The sequence below is a fragment of the Gallus gallus genome, chromosome 1 (genome assembly GCF_016699485.2).
Source record: "Gallus gallus isolate bGalGal1 chromosome 1, bGalGal1.mat.broiler.GRCg7b, whole genome shotgun sequence".
Classification (NCBI taxonomy): domain Eukaryota; kingdom Metazoa; phylum Chordata; class Aves; order Galliformes; family Phasianidae; genus Gallus; species Gallus gallus.
In genome coordinates, this window is record NC_052532.1 from 88,809,827 (window position 1) to 88,830,805 (window position 20,979).

Below are 20,979 nucleotides of genomic sequence, written 5' to 3' on the forward strand. Positions count from 1 at the left end.
CTCTATACTCAAGGTGCTTACATTTTTTTCTCCCTTCTTTGTACTTGCATAATTTTTCTTTCATTTGCATTTTACTTGGTATGTTTTTTTTCTTGTTCATGGCAACTGATTTTGTTATATTTTAATGATGCATAGATTTCAGCACTCTGATTTGATGTGTTAACAAGCTGGAGTCTATTTCAGCTTAAAAAAAAAAAAAAAAGACTATGAAAAGCCTGTTATATTCTGACTGACTTTGATGTCTAAAGTTACTTGATAGCATCCTTCTAATATTCACAAATGAGAAACAGGGCAGATGAGATTACAACTGGAAACTCATCAAAGTAAATTGATGCCTCTTTTGGTCCTGGTCATTGCTGTTAGCTGTCTTTCAGCTTCAGAAGGAGGAACAGTGCCTGGGGAAAAAGTGCAAGGCTTTCTTAGCTGAGACAAGCAATAAAATTAATTTTGCTGGAATGGATGAAAGAATTGATCACCCAGCAGCTAAGCCTGAAGATGACCTAAGTGTAAGTAGGCTGACTTAAGCATTCTGTACTTCATATACTTCTTGGCACTATTATATCTGTTATGATCTAATTCTCAAGTACTAACCTTGACATTCCAAGATTTCTTATACCTTTACATTTTATAGCTTAATCTGTAAAAGTCCATCTATGTTTGTATATCTTCCAGTTCTAAATAACATATTTTCAGACAACTGAAATAATGGGATTGTTAAAGTAACAATGTGAAAAGCTTGTATTAGTAACATGGCAGCGTGTTTTTCCAAAAACAACTCTACTTCTAGACAAGAAAGTCAATGTTAGAGTTGGTAAAGTGTTTGTTTTTGGTTTTGGGTTTTTTTTCCCCCTGAGGTGATACAGAAGAGGGTTACTGAACATTAACTCACAACAAAGGAGTGAATAAATAATTTAGTGATAGTCAAATTGCAGTTTTAGCTGGAAAACACTTCTAGAATACAGAAAGTAAGCTGCAGCAGCAGGGAGATTAATAACTGTGATCCCTATTCAGGGAAGGTAACAGCTTAACTTTGCTACTGTTTTGCTTACTACAAACTGTTTGATAAACTAATTAAAGAAATATTTAATATGTAGAGCACAGCATTCAGTACTGCTCTGAATTCTGAAACAGAGAAGTCTGCCATACAAGCCTTGACACATGAAGTGCATCTTTAAAAAAAAAATAAGATTACTGTTGCAGTAGATGAAATGAAGATATAAACAGTTCCCAGGGCATACTCATATTCCACTGACATCAACCCCATGTCATTTCTGTTGATCCTCGACAGGGATCTCTGTTTCTGTTTTTTAAAAATACATCTGCCTGGTTAGGTCTACAGATATGAACAAGAATGAAATGTCAAGATTTGAATATACATTTTTCTTGGGGGAAACGTGATAAAAGCAGCAAGCGTACCCGTTAATCTATAAAATGTCTTAAATTTCAGATCTTAAACATTGTTGAGCTGTCTTAAGTTGCCCTAGTGAACATCTGAGAGCACAACCGAACTTTACAGGACAGAACAAAGCTTAGAACAAACAAACACGCAGATTATTTTTGATCTTTACATTAAATTGTGCTCAATAAGGCCTGACAAATACAACAGGCAAATTTTGTCCTTTTTGAGAACATGGAAAATAAGTACTGGTGTTATCCGAAATAGAAGATATAGGTCAGGACTCTTTCAGTTAAGTTTTTTCACGTTTTGTTTGAGGAAATTGTAAAGTGTGCTACTGGGTCTAATTATTCCAGTATTAAACTTATTCATTTCTTTAACTCACTTTTGTACATTCTCAACTCTGCAATCAAAGGTGGCTAGCCGTTGTGTTCGACTGTGGGCCTGGCAGGACATTTGTCATGATGGGTCTTCGCTTCTGACTGTTTGGATGTACAGAGATCTCTCATCTAAAGCATTGCTAGGGCATAATATCAGAATCAGACAAATGCAGGATGGTGAGAACTACTGAAGGTGACCTACCAAGTGCTATTTTCAAACAGAGCAAAGCAGAACAGATTTCCTGGGGCCTAGTCCCACTGAGTTTTGAATAACTCTAGGGATGGCTCAGGTGTGCAGCCTTTAGGGTGAAATTCTTCATTTTTGATGTATTCAGGTGGAATTTCCCTTGCTTCCACAGGTGACCGTTGCAGCTGTCTCTTCATCATGCATCACAGAAAGAAGTGTGGCTGTGTGTTCTCCGTAACCCACTTTAGACAGGGAAATATATGACTAGCATTACTCACACTGGTTTTACTTGCAGCTCCCAGATTTTTACGGTACAATACATGCTTTAAGCCCCTCGCTTATTAGTGGCCGTTCTCTTGAGTTATTCCTGTTTATCAACATCTCTGTTGTACTGATGGGAGCAGTGGCTATTGGTTGTGGCTCCGATAGCAATAGGCAGAAGGAAATGAAGACTTATTTCAGATTATATCACAAATGGCTTCTGCAAATGGCTAGTATTTATGCCCAGCACTTCCTGGATGTCAAGCTCCAAAGGCATACAGTTTTGTAATCACTAGATTAATGTAGCAACCTGTGTTGATAATTTGGAGTGCAGTTCTTGGATAGGTACCTCCTCCAGTGAAATACAATTGGTAGTGTGGAAGAACGAGCCTTGTGCTTACATCTTTTATTCTACAACAGGCCACATGTCCTTGTACTGCATCTTTTGAGAGGCCTCTAAGAAATAAATGATGGCAAGTAGCCTGGAAGCCTGTTGCAGTCTGTCTCCTCACTGCCTACTCCTCATAGCCCTGCAGAGGCTATGCAGGCCTATTCAGCACAGGGAACAGCTTGATCTGTGCAAGACAAGGCCTGTGCTGATATGTGTGTATCTGTTCTGGTGTGGCTGTAAGCTCTCTTACGTACATGAGTAGTCTGTACCTAAGTAGCGATAGTCTATCTGCACCTGAGTAAACAATGTGATGGTTGTCACTGGGTCATGTCAAGAGATTGCTGATTTGAATAGCTGGGAGATGATGCAACTCTGAGTACATCCCAGCCCACACGTAGCATAAAATTGGCTGAAGACTGAGGCAAATGCACTTTGGTACAGTCATGAAAATTAAGCTGTTCCAAAAGACCAAATCCAAAAATGAGCGTTTTCCTTAAATTTGAAGTGGTGAAGTTCATCTTTGTATGCGTGAAATCTTAAACCAGGTCTTTTTGACCCAAAATCTATTATGCACTTCATGCAAGTCTTCCCACAAAAAGCTCTTGATGCTGACTTTTGACAGGAGTTTGTTAACACCTCTCTCAAGGAGATCCCACAGCTTTCCAAGGCATCCTCGTGAGTGCCTCCCTCTCACAAGCACCAACATGTTTTTGAGATGTTTCTTGAATCTTCCCTATTATGTAGCAATATTATGTAACTTAGAGTTGTGATATAAGAAGCAAATCTAAGTTTTTCTGTAGTTAGAATTCTAGATTTAGGTAGGTATCATGGCCTTGTCTATGTTCATACCCAATGTGCTCAGTTATTAAAGCCTTGAATGGTCCAGGAACTTGCCAACTAATCTCTCTGTGTATGGGACAATGAGTCAACATGGAAAGATAGTTGAACATTCACCAGATGTTGTTAGGAAATATCTGACTATCACAGGAGCTCTCCAGGCAGGGATTTTATGAAATCCCACGGATTTTCCCTGGCAGCTCTTGCTGTGTATGTACCAACTGATAGACAGTATTTGTATGCTTACATGGACTGATTTATTTATTTATTTATTTTTGCATGGAGAAGCTGTTTGTGCCAGGCACTCCCTTAGGCATTTTCATCTGAAGAACAGACAAAACGATGAATAAATGATGTAGGGAATAGAAACTGCTCCTGTAAATGCAGATATGGTCACATACTAGTCTTTCAAACCAAGTTGAGACAGTCAGGAGATATTCTGAATAGCTTAGGACAACTGGGACTGTAGTTCAAAATAATTTTTTAAGGGCCTGAAGATCCAGGTAATAGCCTTGTCTAGGCTCTATCTCAACAAGAATTCTGCTGTTTCCTCCTGTTTACTGGGGAGAATTTCTTAAAGGGATGCGCAGGAAGAGGCTGCCCGAACCCATGATTCTTCATCCTGAAAGGAAGCTGAGTACACTACTATTGGAGTAGCCGTGGTCTGAGAAGAAAGTGTGCTTTATTTTTGGAAGACGAGTGATGCTTTGACCATAGGCTTGGGAGAAAGCAAAGGATAGTGTGCATGCACCTGTTTCCTAGTTCCTTAGCAGGGAAATGACAAGCATAGTACTGGGAAAAGGACAGACTATCTGAACACCATACTAACACTTCCCTTATATTTCATGCAAAGGGAGGAATGAATGACTAAAAGCATGCCTGATTTTGCACCAAATTTGCATCACCCCTGTGAATGTTTGGGTAGTGAGACCGCTTGCTAAGTTATGTCAGCAAATTGCCAGTGAAAAGCTGCTGTTCTGCAGTACTTGTCCGTGTATGCACCACAGTTTAAACCAGTAAAAGATAATTCAAGTTTGCTAGCTATTTAGAAAAAAGAGGGCTAATTTACACTAATCAGAGATGCACAAGTTATAAGTATTTGTTCAGATGGTTAATTCTGGATTCCTATTGCTTAGTAAGCTGTTATCCTAGGGCCCATTGTGCTTTTTTACATGCCTTCAGCAATTGTCTGGGAAAAAAAGTATCTTGCTTCCTGACTGCAATTTAAACTGCTGCTGCATTAATAATGGTTTTGTATGTGCAGTAACAGATGACTGTGTGTGGGTTTCTGTTCTAGATTTTTATCAGTCAAATGCTTTTATATTTGCTTGTTGTCTCTCCCCTTATTTTTAGGTAGCCAACATCTCAGTCCAAATGGTATCTGCAGAAGACAAGTTGGTAAAGAGGATTCTGGCGAGGAAAAAACATGGCAAGCTGAAGAAAAAAGAAAAGATGCTGTGGAATTTTCAAAACCAAATAATTCTTTTTACCCTCATTCTATTTGTTTTAGGAGTTGTAACCTGGACTTTACTGTGGCTCTTCATTGGTGAGTTGCTGAAAGCTCAGGCCTCTTTCAAATGTTGCTAATAACACTTTCAGTTGTTTGTAGGATCTCCCTTGCCTTGAAGGCTCTTTCTTAAAGAACAGAACAAACAAACCCTCATGAATCTTATTTAAATGGGACATGGAAAAATTTTGAATATCTTCGTTAGAATTTCACATGATTGCCTGCTGTTACTTTTGTAAATTCATAGCTATTGGTTTAGGTATTGTGCTTTGTCTTTTATCAAGGGTTACACAAAGCATTTCTTGTGTGCTAGCTAACTATTATGTGTGCTAGCTAATTGTGCATACAGTTATGATAACTTGATTCCTCATGAATTGTGACTTCCACTGTGTTTCTTGGCCTGCTGGTGGCCAGGTAAATCTTTTGTTCCTTATGCAGAATAGATTTAAAGAAGAAGGAGGAAAATACAAAAAGCAAATACTTTTTTCATGATCTGTAGAAACACTGGACAGGACACGAAAAGAAATGATAGTTCCTGTGGCATGTTGCTTTCTTGCTTGATGTGGACAGTGAAAGCCTTGGCACTAGTACTGCATAAGGTTCCTTAGGGACCCTCCAGGATATGGACGTTGATGTCACCTTCTTTATGCTTGTTCATTCATATCATTGTATCTTATATTGTGTGCACAAAACAGGTTCTTAATTAACCTTCATATCACAGTACTCATCTAAATCAACTGGCCATGAAAATGTAGTGTTGATTTGGTAGTTCTCTCCCCTGTAAGGATGAATGGATGAACTTGGTTTAGCATTTATGTGTTATTTAAAAAATAACTGGAGTTTGTTTTCTTTGTTTCTTGCAGTTCAGGCAGAAAACAAAGATGCATTGTACTTTGTTGGGTTGTTCCGTGTTGCCAACATTGAGTTTCTCCCTGAATATAGGCAGAAGGAGTCAAAAGAATTTCTCTCTGTGGCACAGAACGTCCAGCGTGTGGTAAGATGAGTGGGCTGCTCGGCTAGCAACAAGTAGCAGGGACTAGAGCTGTAAACAGGAGGTGCAAATTTCAGGTGCCATTGAGTCTGCTGTGGTATTCTGCTTCTTTCTTTCTTTTTTCCTCCCTCAGAAGACTGCAAAGGTAGCTGTCTGGAGGCAGGAAGGAACTGGCTGCTTTTAGCTTGTTATTGTCAAACTAAACTTTGGAGAGGTCTGTTTGACATTTACTAAAAATTTTACATATTGTCCCCCACAAATCTGAGTCTATGAACAGAACTCTACACAAACCCTTCAAAACTTAATTGCCACTTTCAAGACATTGATGAGGTCTTTTGCATTCAAAGTGGTATCTGCTGCCAGTCTTCTGCCTTAGAGCATCTACAGTTACACTAGAGCTCTCATACACATTTACATTTAAATTTCCTTCTGATAGCAGATATTCTAAAGACCATTATTCTTCCCAAACGCCTTGCATCAGTCACAGCAGAAGGAGGGCTCAGTGTTGCAGGCATACAGTTAGGACTGCTTTACAGTTGGAAAGGAGAGGTGTGCATCTCAATTACAAGGAAATTTGCGTTTGAAGACACGTAGTTTTGGCAGGAAAAGAACACTACAGTCTAGTACAGAGCTGTCCACAAAAAAATTAAAGCACTAGTTAAAAAAAAAAAAAAGCTAAAACAAGTAAACAAAAAAATCAGTGCAAACGAGATTTCTGAGTAATTGCTAAGTTTTTGTCATCTTATCATATGAACTCATGGTCTTGCTTTCCTGCTCTATCTTTGATAAGAGGGATAATGTTTTTCCCCCAAGAAGCTGTCATGAAAGTCTTGAAAAGAAGCTAGTTTTCTTATCTTGCATGTCAATGTCTCTTGAAGTGCTTTCAGGACAGAGATGGAGCCGTGCAGGTATTGCCTTTCCCCACCCACAAGGGAGCAGCACCAGCCTACCGTGGGCCCTGTGTCTTGCTCTTGACCTGGATTATCCGGCTGCTATTTCAGCAGGGGGAGGTGACAGATAAGAGGGTGAACTGGCAGTGTCACCACCTTCTACTTGAACATAGCTTAGAGACAAGAAATAATTTCCAAGTTATGCTTGAACTCACCGATAGAATTTTGCACTGCTGATACAGTACATCTTGTTACTTGACTATTGGCTAAAAAGGCTGGTAGGGATGCAGGGGATTTGAGTTTGTGAGTTTTGTGTTTGCTTTTTGTCACTGAAACTTCTTTGTTTACGATTCATGGCTCTGAGATCCCCAGAACAGCAGCTGAAGAACCTCTCAGGATAGAATCGTTTCCGCTTTGATAGTAATAGTAGTGTATAAAATCCCTTGTAGTAGCCTAATCTGGAGGAAGACTGAGCTCCACCTATTTCATTTAGGCCCTTGAAAGAATTGTTCAGTCTTCTTGTGTCAAACACCAAAGTTAGGAAATAACAGTAATGTGACTTTCACAGGCTTTGCCTCAAAAAAAACCAAATCCATATTACAGTCCCTTGGGTATTAATGTTAATGATTAAACTGCAGGACAGGGTCTGAACAGCTTGAGGTACATGCCACCTGGTGGTGTTAGCAGTGTGCCTCCTTCAACGAGGAATGAGGTAACATGGCATCATCACACTCTTAGCTAAAGAACTGGTGGAACTGGGAGCGTACTTTACCCACTGGCAGTCCCACAGCATGAAATGGCTGTTTTTCCTTCTCCGTGTATATTGTACTGTATGTTGGGAAGAAATATATTAATGCTAAGCTGCTAATAGAGAAAATATAGGTGCAAACTGAATAAGAATGCAAGAAATTCCCCATTAATATTGGGATGAGGAACAGAACAGCCAAACGAAAAACAGTGTTTTCTGGTGAAGGTGTTCAGGTGGTCCAGAGAGATTGTGGAGTCTCCGTTCTTGGAGATATAAAACCAGCTGGTTGTGGCCCTGAGCTGTTGTTAATGCTGCTGTGAGCAGGTGGGCTGGACTTGATGATTTTCAGAGGCCCCTTCCAACCTCAATCTTCTTGTAATTCTGTGAAAAATATTTATATATATCTATTGTGTGCTGTTCACTGCATCTTAGTGGCAGTGTGCATGCTATGAGCACCTGAATTTGTGCCAATCTTCTTTTCCTGAAGATTGGCACAAAAGGTTTTGCATTTGGAGAGGGAAGGACTTTTTGTCTGGAATTTTCAGAGCAAAGAATGTGCACCCTTTTCAAAACCCATTTATTTGGGATAAGTGTTTGCTGTACACATCAGCTGGCCTTGTACAGAAGATACGATGTTCTTGTTAATACTCGACTCAGTATCAGTGCATTGCAGAACCAATCTGTCCACGTCTGTTGCTGTATGTCTGGACACATGTGCTGATTTTTTATTCTTGGTAAAAAAAAAAAAAAAAGAGGATATCCCTGTGAGAATCTGGCCTAGAGCATCTCTAGGTATGTCTGATTTTTTTTGAAATGCTATATCTTTATCAGCTTAATGCTTTCTCTTTCAGATGAACTTGGTTTACACTACCTCCTCTTTCTCCAAATTTTATAAGCAGTCCACTGTTACAGAAGTCAGGTAAAATTGTGGTTAATGCATTCATATTTTTATTGGATATATGTGATATAATGAGCCCACAAGAGAAGCCTGTTTTTGGTCACTGTGATTTAACCATTCTGGTAATTGCTTGTACTGATAGCAAAATACATGTATAACCTGCACCAATTCCTTTCTTGCAAGCAAGGGCAAACTAAAGTAATTTCAACAGTTTCCATTTACCCTGCAGAAAACAAATTTAAGGTTAATTTAAGTTACACAGAAAAAATGTTCCTGAAGAAGTATGGTGCTACTTTGGCTGATAGGTCATAAATTCCCTGATGTTTAGCCACTCTAACATGCTGTTACAACGGAACTCAATATTATTTACAGAGTTTGATGTATTTTATAGATGTTATGGATATTAAATTATTTTGCACTGACAGATGTCTTTGCGTGGGAGAAAGGAAAAACCTCTATGCTGCAATCAAGTATGTTTACTTTAGTATTAAATGTGCAATTGATGTGAAAGGATTAAGTATCTCAGTCCTCATGAACTAAGCACAGAAACAGGAGTTTCGGGTTTATGTTTGACTCAAGGAATTTTCTTCTCATCTGATGGGCAAAGATTAATGTGACCACATTCAGCATCTGAAGTATTACCTAAGTAGTCTAGAAATCGGTTCTTGTGCACTACAGTACTCAGTACAGCATAAGATGCACTGAGATGCAGAGTTCTGCATTTCTGGAGATGGCAGTTCTACAATTTCTGTTACAATTTTTAGGAGGTAATCCAGCTCTAAATCAAGTAGTTGTGATGTTTTTGGCAAGCCACGAAAGCCAGAAAATCATCCTAGTGAAGATCCTCAACTGGGCATAAGATACGTGTTTTGGGGCTCCTTTCTTTAATAAATACACTTATTGTATCAAACCAACAAGACAATTTGTAAACGAGCCATATTGTTCAAAAGAAGCTTGTGTTAAGAGTCTGCTTCCAATGTGATAGTAATCTGTAGGACCTTCTTATTTCAGTAACAACAATAATGGAGGCCTTCTTATTCACTTCTGGATCGTATTTGTGGTACCACAGGCAAAAGGCCAAGCGCTGTGTGAGGACTGTGTGGCTGCCATTTTAAAGGATTCTATTCAGACAAGCATTGTTAATCGGACCTCGGTGGGAACTCTTCAGGACCTTGCAGTTGACATGGACTCCATCGTACTAAGTGGTTAGTATTAACACATGTCCCTGTCCTCGAAGGGACACTTTATTAATGAAGTTTTTACCCTTGGAGTTGCAGATTCTATAAACATACCAACATCTCTATCCTGTGCTTCTCATGGTGGGGAGAGGGGCTGGTGGTGTAGAAAAGAAAAGATTGGAAGTCAAATTAAGGTACAAAATGGCTTGGTCTCTGAAGCAATCCTTCCTGTACTTGGAGTATTTATGTTCTAAGCCTGACACCTTGCAGCCAGCTTAAATTTGGCTTAGGCTGTGACTTAGAAGGTATCAAAAGGTGATGGGTCCCTTTTTATGCAAGGATCAAACTTCAACCCACTCCACTGAAAAGGAGATTCTTTTCACACCTTTATTAGAGTTAAATAAATAAACAGTATACATATATAGTATAAAGCTGCCTATTCATTAAACAACTTCTATACGTTATGCCATTCCTGTTTAGGGAAGGAATTAGCAGGGAAGGATTCAAGACCCTGTTTAATGTAATTAGTTACAAAGTGGATTAAGATTTTTAGCTCTGTGAACAAAGGACAGATCAAGCTTTATGTGAATAAACGTCCTCAGCTGGAAGCTGAAAAATAATTTGAGACCAAGGGTGAGGAAATCACTTCCTAGGTACCTGTGCCTCAGGCCTTCAATTGATTTGGGTTGCTTAATTGAGATGCAGTCCTTTCATTCCTCAGGCACTGAGGTTCTGTCTGCAGACATGACTGATACTTCCAGAGCAGCTTGCAGGATTTGCAGAGATGGAGTGGGCTCGGGCAGTTTCCCTCACTGAGACAGCTGTTTCATTCTATGTGCTTAGTGCTGAGATTAGGAACGTGTGATAGAATCAAACCCTGAATTCTGGTTTTTGTGCAAATGAGAAGACTCACATGACCTTTCTTCTGTGCAGCCGGTCTTCGGTCAGATTACTGGTCAACAACGGGAACAGGTAATTCACTATTTTGGCAGCTTCCTGGCAGAGGTAGAGAATGAGTTCTAATTCATGTCTTAAGACTCACAGGTACTGTACTGCTCAGTATTAATTTAAAAGGGTTAAATTGAGCCTTGGCATTTCTATGCTTACTTGCTGTTAGAGTGACCAAGAGTTTTGCATGTGACAAATACAGAAACTGTCTGCCTTCATTTTGACTCTTAAACTTTGACTGTGTCAGTGGCATGGTGGGGAGTAAACTTAGCAGTCATTTTCCATTTACTCTACGCTGAAAATAATATAAACTTGTTCCAGTCTGGGCAGTACTGAATTTAAATCTGTTTATTGGCATTTACCCTGAACAACAAAGCTGTTGTCTATCCTTTTTCCTTCTTACTCCCTTTTCTCCAAGGTTAATGATGTATTTTTCTTTTAAATGAATTCCCCAGCAGAAGTTAGTCCAAGCAGTTCAATTTAGCCAGGGTAATGGGAGACACTGTTTATATTCCTGTCTGATTTAGTGTTTTAAACCTCCCTGCGAGATTCTTTGCTGGTACGCAGAGGCTTCACAAACAGACAAGCACAGTTCAAAAGTAAGTCACAGCTCTGTTCATTAGTAGATACATGCAGTAGATACCTAGGTAAAAAAAAAAAAAACACTGCTAGGCTAAGCATTAATATACTAACCAACTTTGATGAGCTACCTGTTAAGTCTTTGGTTTAGGGTCTGTCAGTCAGACAGGGGCTTGCTGTCTGACTTTCTTGTATCTCTTGCTCCTTGACACAGGCTTATTCTTCTTCTTGTCAAATCACACTCTTTCGATTTTTTTTTTTTTAAGGTCTTTATTCTCTTCCACATCTATGTTTTTTGAGATATTAAATTGTATAAGGGCTGCTCTGAAAGTAATGCTTCCTATTTTATTATACTGGCCCACAGTGTCAGAGGCAGATGTTGGTGGCATGGCAGTAGACGCTGAACCTTCTCGTCAGTATTCTCTTATGTTTTGTTGCTATGTGACAGATTGCTGTAGAGGAGCAGTCTGACAAAATGGAATCTGGCATAGAAGTGAGTATGAACAAAGGTGTGTCATTGAATTCCTCTGTTTGAAAAAAAAATGGCACCCACTGAAATTCATCCATGCTAGCTGAATGTTTATGGAGACCAAACAGTGGACGTGAGCACAGTGAGGCAGTGAGTGATCCATTTCAGTGGTGGAGACAGTGGGTCACCTCCGCAGGTGCAGACATGTACAAGTGCAGCATGCAGGCTCTTGTTCATTGCTGGTAAAAAGGCATAGGTAATGGTGGTGACTATGTTGAAAAATAGTGGTTTGTACTGAGTAAATACTCTATTAAATAGTGTCATTGTGCTCTTTGTATCTATTGTAGTTTCCTGGGAAATAAATAGGAAATGTTACTTCCAGAGCAACCTACTTAAATTATATTGTTGCCTTCTAAGATGGTCTGTCCAAACAACACAACCCCACAGACTATTTTTTCTTAGTATCCTTTTTCTTAATATTTCCAGATGCTTTCCTGAACTCAAGTAGTTAGAAGTTTACATTTGTTTAAGATAGTTTCATTACACCTTGACTGATGACATTAATCTTTCCAGTTATCCCAGAAAAAAAATCTGGTAGTAGATTTCCTGCTATGAGAAATGTAGTATCTGATGATTTTTGGTTTATGTTTTGCTCTTCATAGTCAAGTCATGTTAGTGCATTACAGTCAATCCTGCAACTAACTATGACAAATCCTTTTTCAGTAGTTCAAATTCCAAAGCTCACAACTTATTGTAATATTTCCTTGGCACGTCTCTTTATGGGCATTTTAATTACAAAACAGAATTAAATATATTGGTGCTCGCTTGCATAGCAATTTCATTTTCCAGTTCAGTGTTTCAGGGCAGAGGAATAGCGTTTTAAATTTCATCTATTTATTCATTCTTAGGTTTAACCTGTTATCTTTCACATAAAGGGGTAAGGATGGCCTGCCATGTTCTAAACGTCTTTCAAAGACTTATGCTACTGTCAGTCACAGTTGACAGCTGTTATCTATGAGTAGTGCTCGTATCAGTGAAGTTGCAGGAGAACGACAATGTGAATTGCTGTGGCAGTTCAGAAAATCATATGTTGATGCAGTTTCATTTGTTAGGTTCCCTTGATATTTTTTTTTTTTTTTGTCTGTTTAGGTCTGTAGACTATGGTGAAGAAATGGAAGTGGGATTAAGTGCATTCTCAGCAAGTTTGCTGATGACATCAGGCTGAGTAGTGCTGTTGATACAACAGAAGGAAGGGATGCCATCCAGAGGGACCTTGAGAAGTGGACTTGTATGAACCTAATGGGATTCAACAAGGTCAAGTGCAAGGTGTTGCACTAGGGCCAAGGCAATAGCAAGTACGTGTACGGTGTGGGAGAAGAACTCACTGAGAGCAGCCCCGTGGAGAAGGACTTGGAGGTCCTGGTGGATGAGAAGCTTGAGGCAAGCCAACAGTGTGTGCCTGCAGCCTGAAAGGCCATCTGTATCCTGGGCTGCATCAAAAGAGGGGTGGCCAGCAGGGATAGGGCAGGGATTTTTCCCCTCTATACTATGCTTGTGAGGCCCTAGCTGGAATACTGCATCCAGGCTGGGACTCTCAGCACGGGAAAGACATAGAGCAGTTGGGTCCAGAAGAGGCCATAAAGATGATCAGAGAGCAAGAGAATCTCTCCTATGAAGAAATGTTCAGGTAGCTGTTCAGTCTGGTGAAGAGAAGGTCTGGGGAAACCTCTCTGGGACCTTCCAGTGCTTGAAGGGAGCTTGGGAAGGGATATCAACTTTTTACATAGGAAGATAATGGTAGGACAAGGAAGAATCTTTTTAAACTAAAAATGGGAGATTTAGTTTAGATGTTAAGTGGACATTTTTCATACGGAGAGCAGTGAGGTACAGGCTGCACAGAGAAACTGTGGTTACCCCATCCCTGGAGGCATTCAAGGCCAGTTTCATTGTGGCCCTGGGCAACCTGATCAAGTGTGTGGAAGCATTACCCATGGCAGGGTGGTGGAACTGAATGGTCTTTAAGGTCCCTTCCAAACCAAGCCATTCTATGGTTCAATGACTTCTATGATTACTTCTAGCTCCAGATCATGCTCTGAATTCTATGCATCGTGCTCTTTACCAGCAGTGAGCTAGTCATGTTGTAATTCACTTTGTAGCAATAATGATAGTAATAGAATTCTAAGGAATTTCTGCTGATTTAAAACTGGCTGTGTTGGGGGTGAGAAAATATGCAGGAAGAACTACTATTGAAAAAAAAAGTTACTGGAAAGAGATAAAAAAAAAGGAAGGAAGAACAATAGTTCAACCAAAGCTTTAAATAGTTATAACTGTAATTGAACTCAAATGGCATGTGACTCTGACAAAATGTTCACAAGCATTTATAGCATTAGTTTCAAGATTGTAACTTAGAAGTGGAAGTTGGGCGAGGCCTGCCTCTTCCTATCTTGAACAGCTAGTGATTAAAATGCCAGCATTCAATCTGAGTTGATGAGTGAGGGCAAATTTTCACAGTGCTCCAGTTGACGTTCCACTAATGTAACTATTTCAGACACTTGTCTCCTTAGAAGGTAGAGATTCATGCAAATATTTACTGAGTTTTATTTTCCCTAATTTGCTTGTTTGCTCCTTCTCACCTTTCAAAGTGCTATGTTAAGAGTTCTAGGTATGACCAAACAAAAAAAATCCCTAGGCATTTTGCTGAATGGGAACTGCTGTATTTAGTTGAAACAAGGACCTCAATATATTTGACTTGAAAGCCATGCTTTGTTCAGCTTAGTTTGAAAATTGTATGTAAGTAGGGTAATTCTTTGGTGATTTTTGTCAAGTATATGATACATGCTTTTGTTGTTTATTTTTTAAATAAAAATATTGTGTAGGCTAGGTTGTATTGTCTATTTTTTACAGCACTTATTTTCTAAGAATGACTTCTAACACTGCAAGTGTTTTCAAGACTTGACACTGCAAAATCCTGGTCTGAATTCATTTTGGCTCTACTTTGTGCAGGAGGTTAAACAAGAAAGTTTCTAGAATCACTTCCAACCTGAACATTTCCTAGGGAATAGTTGTTTGTTGTTTATCCTTTGGAGGTCCACAGATCTTTGTTAACTGCAAACATGTGCTGCACAAAATGGCAGAGCTTTTGTACTAGTACCCTTACAGCTATTTATTTACAGTACTCTTTGCCGTGCTCTTTAGCTTTATGAATAGACTTTTCCTTGATCACAGGCTTGTAAGTAGAATAAGAACAGTTTGCGGCATGGACTACTTTGTTTTCCTGCTTGGATATGCAAACATTCTTACATTGCTTTAGTTCAAAATTATATTCAGGCTTTTTTTCTTTTTCTTTTTTTTTTTTTTTTTTTGTACTCTGCGTGGATTTAAGAGCTTTTAGGCAGGCTTACAGCATTGAAAATGTGATGTTTCCACAGGATCAAATTGTGTGTATGATCTGCATGCTGATCGTCTACATGAGCATTTTCCTCTGGATATCCACACTACCTCTGGGGGAACGATCTGCTATCTTAAACTGATAGCATTAGTGGGTCATCTTATTCGTCTTTCAGTAGTATCCCTTCAGATTGAAGCAGATAACTGCATCACTGACTCACTAACTATTTATGACTCTTTGATGCCAATCAAACATAAGACACTATATCGGTGAGTATACGTTCTCATTGAGAATTCATTGAAAATCTTTTCTGAAAATTTGTCAGATGATTATTAATTTTTTTGTTCTGTTTTAAATACTCTGGTCTCTATGCACACAATTCCAAGAATACTTCTTTTTTTTGTTTTTTAATCCCTGTAAAGAAGTGAAAAAGTTAAAGAAAATTATATATTCTTCAGATTCTTCTTTATTTTTTTTTTCAAATAGAGTGCATCCTCACATACATAATGAAATATGAAAAGTTCATTCATTAATGGATGGAATTTTGTCTTTATCAGCGGGAAGTGATGTTAACTGGAAGAAAATGTCACAATTTCCTTCTGTAAGAGAACTTGTCTTCCACATAAGTTGGGCTTGTTTAGCTTGAAGAAGAGAAGGCGCCAGAGAGACCTCACTGGGGCCTTCCAGGAATTGAGGGGAGCTTACAAGCAGGAAGGGGACCAAGTTTTTACACAGTGTGATAGTGATAGTTTAAAGCCATTCCCTCTTGTCCTAAAAGAGTATTTAGGTTAGGGGTTAGGAAGAAACTTTTTACTCTAAGGGTGATAAGGCACTGGCACAGCCTGCCCAGAGAGTTTGTGGATGCCTCATCCCTGAAGGCACTTGAGGATGAGTTGCATGGGATCCTGGGCTGCCTGATCTAGTGGTTGGCAACCCTGCTCACAGAAGGGGGTTTGCAGCTAAATGAGTTTTCAGATCCGCTCTAGCCTAAGCCATTCTAAAATTATGTCAGTAGAGGTTAGTGGCGTTTCTAACTGGTCTAATTAGAGGCACTTCTGAGTTTAAATGCATGGATTATTTTTTTTTAAATAGGCTTCAAAGTACATGAGAACTGCAGCAGGGAAAAACACAAAAATGGGAACAATGTGTTGTTGATGCAAGTTATTCCTTTCTTCCCCCCTTAGAGCTTGCGAACCAGCTGATTCCTTGGTGTCACTTGTGTCCACGAATAATCTCATGCTGGTAATATTTAAGGCAGCACACATAAAGGAACAGAAGGGATTCCACGGCTATTTTGAGGTCATCACACAAGAAAGTGAGTTTATTATGTGTTTGGAAATGCATTTATTTTATTCTTTCTACCTAAAAGCCGTACGTGGCTGTCATGTTCCATGCTGTGAATAAATGACTCCTTGCAATTCTGTATCTCAGTATTTTCCTACATTCCTTATCTCTCCTTTATTTCCTCTGCGTTACTAAGTGGCTCAGGAGTAATGTCAGCTGTTCAGATCAGCAGTCTACACAAAATACGAATGTAGAAAGCTGAACTATCACTGACTGAATTTAGTAGGTCAGAGCTGCAGTGTGCCAGTAGGTGGAGTTGTTATTCCAGATGTGGCAGTGCTCGAGCCTTTCTCCTGGTTTGGGACTCAGTGATAACGTTAAAGAGGGAAGGACCTCAGCACTGAGAATTACGTTGAGAGAGAAAAGCTTCAGTAGCTGTGCATTTGATTGTTGGTCTCTGCTTCCTCAGTAACGCCAAGGAGTCAGTTATGTTTGTTCACTGAGATTCTTTTCTGCCTTTTATTGATATAAGCTTGAAGAAATCGGTCACAATCATAAGCAGTATAAGGAACCTCGCCCTTGTAGCATAAAGACAAGAGTATAATGCAATCCAAAACAAGGAAATGAAGCTGCAATTAAGCTGCTCAAAAAGGCACTGCTTACTTTCAGTGGTGAGAGTGATTAAACACTGAAATACCATCGTAAAAGCATGTGATTGATTTTGCATCTTAAGTAACTTTATGTTCAGGGTACGTTTTTACTTGTTTGGTTTTGTTTGCTTTTAAACTGAATGCATCGATATGTTATAAAAACACATTTTTGGCTTCCAGGAGGCTGATAATGCTTCACATTGTTTTCTCCTGGTCCCACAGAGCTAAGACAGAAGTCAACATGCCAGTAAGGGGCTCTCTTTAAAGAAGGAAAAAAACATTCTGTCATTCCCAAACCCATGAGCTAAAGCTAAAGTTTGCAGTCATTTCTGACAGCCTTACAGTATCCAACAGGCAGTATGAGCTTACTCTGTTGCATGTGCCTCTCATCAAGCAGATTCTCAGCAAGCATTCTTAGAGTTTACAACCCTTATCTGTCTGCAACACTGGAAACGATAATTTATGACAATCCGAAACCAGGTAAACATAATTCCTAAGCTGTCCAGTTTTACTGTGAAGTATTGGTAAGACTTGAATGTGTGTAGCTAACTAACTAGCTTTGTTGGAAGTAGATGCTTTACCATCTCTTGGCTCCTCTTTTTTTCTCTAGGGTGTGGAAAAGCCATAGTGACAAAAGAGAGAATTGGCTATGAAGGGAGAATCACAAGTCCTTATTACCCAAGCTATTACCCTCCAAAATGTCTCTGTGTGTGGAACTTCCAGGTAACGCAGATTTCTTTTTCTCTAAGTGCTGTTACTTGTTTTGAGCACACAGTGCCTGGAAGTACTGTAGAAACAAGTAAGAGGGTAATCTTCATCCTCGTAGATGTGGCAGTTTCTAGAAACGGCACAGCCAAATAGCTGTCTGTGCTCACTTGGTTTTGTTTTCAGTGCATGCATTCTTAATGTAGAAAACGCTCTTCCTAAGCTGTCGTATTCATTCCAAAGGTGAAGAGCTGAGGAGTAATAAATCTTGGCATCCAGCTTGCAGAATTGCTTTACTGCAGAGAATGTAGGAATTAAATATTTCTTCTTCTCCTCTTTCAAACTTCTCAAGTTGGAGGAAAAACGAAGAGGACAAAAAGGAACCTTTTTTCTCTAACCTCACTAGTATTGCTGCTTCTCTGATACCTTCTCTTAGTCTATTTTCATTATACATAATAAATTGAATTGTTCTCTTCTAAGATGGTCTGTCCAAACAATGCAATCCCGCAGACTACTTTTTCTTAATATCCTTCCTCTTAACCTTTTCAGCCACTTTCCTGAACACAAATCATTTGAAGTTTATTTTGTTTAAGATAATTTTATTATGCATTTTCTGATTGTTAGTCTTTCCAGTTATCCCAGAAAATCTGATAGTAGATTTTCTGCTATGAGATGATCTTTGTTTATGTTATGTTATGTTTTGCCCTTCACAGTCAAGTCATGATAGTGTATTAAAATCGTCCTGTGATTGACTATGGCAAACTCTAGTCATTTTTAGTAGTTCAAAATCCAAAAATCACAGTTTATTTTAATGTTTCTTCTTCGTTGACCTTCAAATGCGTAAACTTATGTTCTGGCTTAGCTCTTTTTGGATTTCTGAATGGCTTTGATGACTTGTTCTTTCTTTAAGGTGTTGCCCTCCTCCTCTGTGAGGGGCAGTGTTTCTCAAGTTATGAATAAAATGTATTAGTACACCCGTTTTTGGAGCAAGATCAGCTGTCCAAATTGGGAAAATAAGACAGACTGCAAGATTGATATTTTGGGGAAATTTTCTGGTGTCTGTGTGGAATGACAGGTTTTTCCTCTGTAAAGAACAGGAGAATGGATAAAATGTGTTCTACTCTGCCCATCCTCCTACTTTAGCTACTAGTTACCCATGTGGAATTGTACCAGTTTGAATGATGTCTAGCTAGCCAGAATCTGCTGATTTGTCCTCCTCTAGAAAATTATGGTGGTGACCTTTTTGCTAAACTTCAGCCTGGACTTCTCAAGTAAAGGATGCCAACATAAGTCTTGGGAGTTGTCCGTGTTTTCTTCTCAAAGCAGTTTAATTTCCCTGTAGTTCAATGTTGAAATTTTCCACGTTATGTATTCTCTGTAAGAAAGGAGGAAAAAATTTTCATTTCTTGATTCTTGCTGTGACTCAGCCCTTGCTTTTGCAAGAGGCAGCAGTGTTTCTTAAAAAGTTCTGTTTCTTTTAATAAAGGAAGTTAGAATAAGCTCTCATGATACTGCTAGGCTTAAAATATTTTCTATAATATTAGTAAGTCCTTTGCTGAATAGCTGCTAGAGAAGCCTACCATGTTATTGTTGAAATAACTCCTAGCATTTCAAAGGTGGCACAGGTGCAGTGTCTTTGCTAACAGTCCACTGTGGCTGTCTGTCCCTGTGCAAGTAAATTTGGATGCATTTGAATGCTTTGATCTTGACACAAAAGCTGCCTTCTATCTATGGACAGTGGCTTTTTGAAGATGAAAGGGCTGTTGGCTAGAGGGGAAGAAAGTCTGCAGCTGTGGTGGCCCTTTGCCAGTCTTTTCTTTGACTGAGGGCTAATAGGACTAATAGCTGTCAGGTGTCTCAGGTGCTGGCTGTTGAGTCAGGGAAGTCAGCACTGCTCTCAGAGCTTGGCACTGCCAAGCACCGTAATTGCTGAGATCAGTCTAAAGGCCATCATGAACTATGTTCACAAAAGGAAAAGGAAACTGGCTTGCACTGTCCTTCTCACGACAGACTCCGCAGAAGAACCTTGGTATAGCTCTGAAGTTTCATAACTATACCATCAGTGAGAAGAATATTAAAGGCTGTGAGCGAGGATGGTGGAAAATTAATGAACACATGTAAGTACTTCTGCATGCATTATTAAACAAACACTACCAAAATAAACTTTGTTATCACTACCATGGTTCACTTTGAGAGTTTACACATAGACAGAAATACTTTACTTGTGTCTCTTACAATCCTTTTTTCACTATGGTTGATGATGTAACTGAACTTTCATAAACAGTATGTTTAAAAAAAATAAAAAAGAATCTAATAAAAAGCTCCAGGAAGCTGAAAGTAAAGACCCTTGGTTTTCTCTGGAGAGAAAGGAATGAGGTGTGTGGGTGAAGATAGATGTCCAGTAGACCCTGATGTAAGTCTAGGGTGACTGAATAGAGTGTGTAGAAACCCTTTTAAGTGTAACTAAACTCCATGATTGCTCACGAGGACACCAAACTTAATTGACTTATCAGTGAAAGGTACTACAATGAGCTTATTGGAAATAAACTCCTCTCATGTTCCAGTCACTGGCTTTTGAAAGAGAAACTGCAGAGGCAGGCTGCCAAGGTATGCCATTTTTAAGTGCTTTTTATTTACATAAATATTGCTATTTTACACCCATTTCTTCTGCAATTTTTAAAATCGCCTTTAGGTCAATGAATGATGAGGCAAGGCTAAATTTGGGAGGCTGGATTCTAATTTTTTTTTAAATTTTGTTCAAATGGAAACATCTGTAAGATCAGACTTGAAAGTGAACTTCTGAACTTGTTACGAAAACTGCAAGTAGAGGAAGAAACATTTCCTTATTCTTTGACACCACAATGTAATTTTATAGAGATGATTCAGTTTGTCTGAAGCTACTAACATTGTATCTTGATGGGAACTAGTGGCCCAATGACACAATGAAAAAAAGCTGGTAAAAACAGCCAACATGTTTGTAGGTTTCTCTTGGTCTTCTTTATGATATAAGTGGAAGAAATTAAAGTTTTAGAGATTGCTGAGAGACGGATTAAATAAAGGCAAAATCTGGTGATGAGTTCATATTAGAAGAATTTTCTCTATGAAAGACCCACTTTTAAAATAAGCCTATTGATTAAACATTCCACAGAATCAAATGTCACAGTATGACCCTTGGAAATGCATCCAGGGGTTAGTTTTCAAGAACTACAAAAGAGTGCTTGCTCCCAATTTTTTGTGAGCAGGCAAAAAACAGAACGCCAACTCTTCAGCTCCCTGAACTGGCAGCTTAAAA

At 39.0% G+C, this 20,979-nt stretch overlaps 1 protein-coding gene across 6 annotated transcripts in view; it reads left to right on the forward strand.

The window, feature by feature from the left end:
* The window catches only part of TMPRSS7 (transmembrane protease, serine 7), a 37,237-nt gene that overhangs the window by 7,533 nt on the left and 8,725 nt on the right, over positions 1–20,979 (forward strand). For 4 of the 6 annotated variants that reach the window (XM_040667156.1, XM_040667175.1, XM_001233290.7 and 1 more), the window contains 10 exons: positions 364–506; positions 4,806–4,998; positions 5,823–5,953; positions 8,440–8,507; positions 9,498–9,691; positions 10,598–10,636; positions 15,089–15,317; positions 16,233–16,363; positions 17,593–17,705; positions 19,698–19,804. In XM_040667156.1, coding sequence (XP_040523090.1) covers positions 456–506; positions 4,806–4,998; positions 5,823–5,953; positions 8,440–8,507; positions 9,498–9,691; positions 10,598–10,636; positions 15,089–15,317; positions 16,233–16,363; positions 17,593–17,705; positions 19,698–19,804 — 1,256 coding nt within the window. In that variant the 5' untranslated portion in view covers positions 364–455. The remainder of the gene's footprint in view (positions 1–363; positions 507–4,805; positions 4,999–5,822; positions 5,954–8,439; positions 8,508–9,497; positions 9,692–10,597; positions 10,637–15,088; positions 15,318–16,232; positions 16,364–17,592; positions 17,706–19,697; positions 19,805–20,979) is intronic. The other 2 variants (XM_004938293.4, XM_040667191.1) reach the window with 2 other exon arrangements.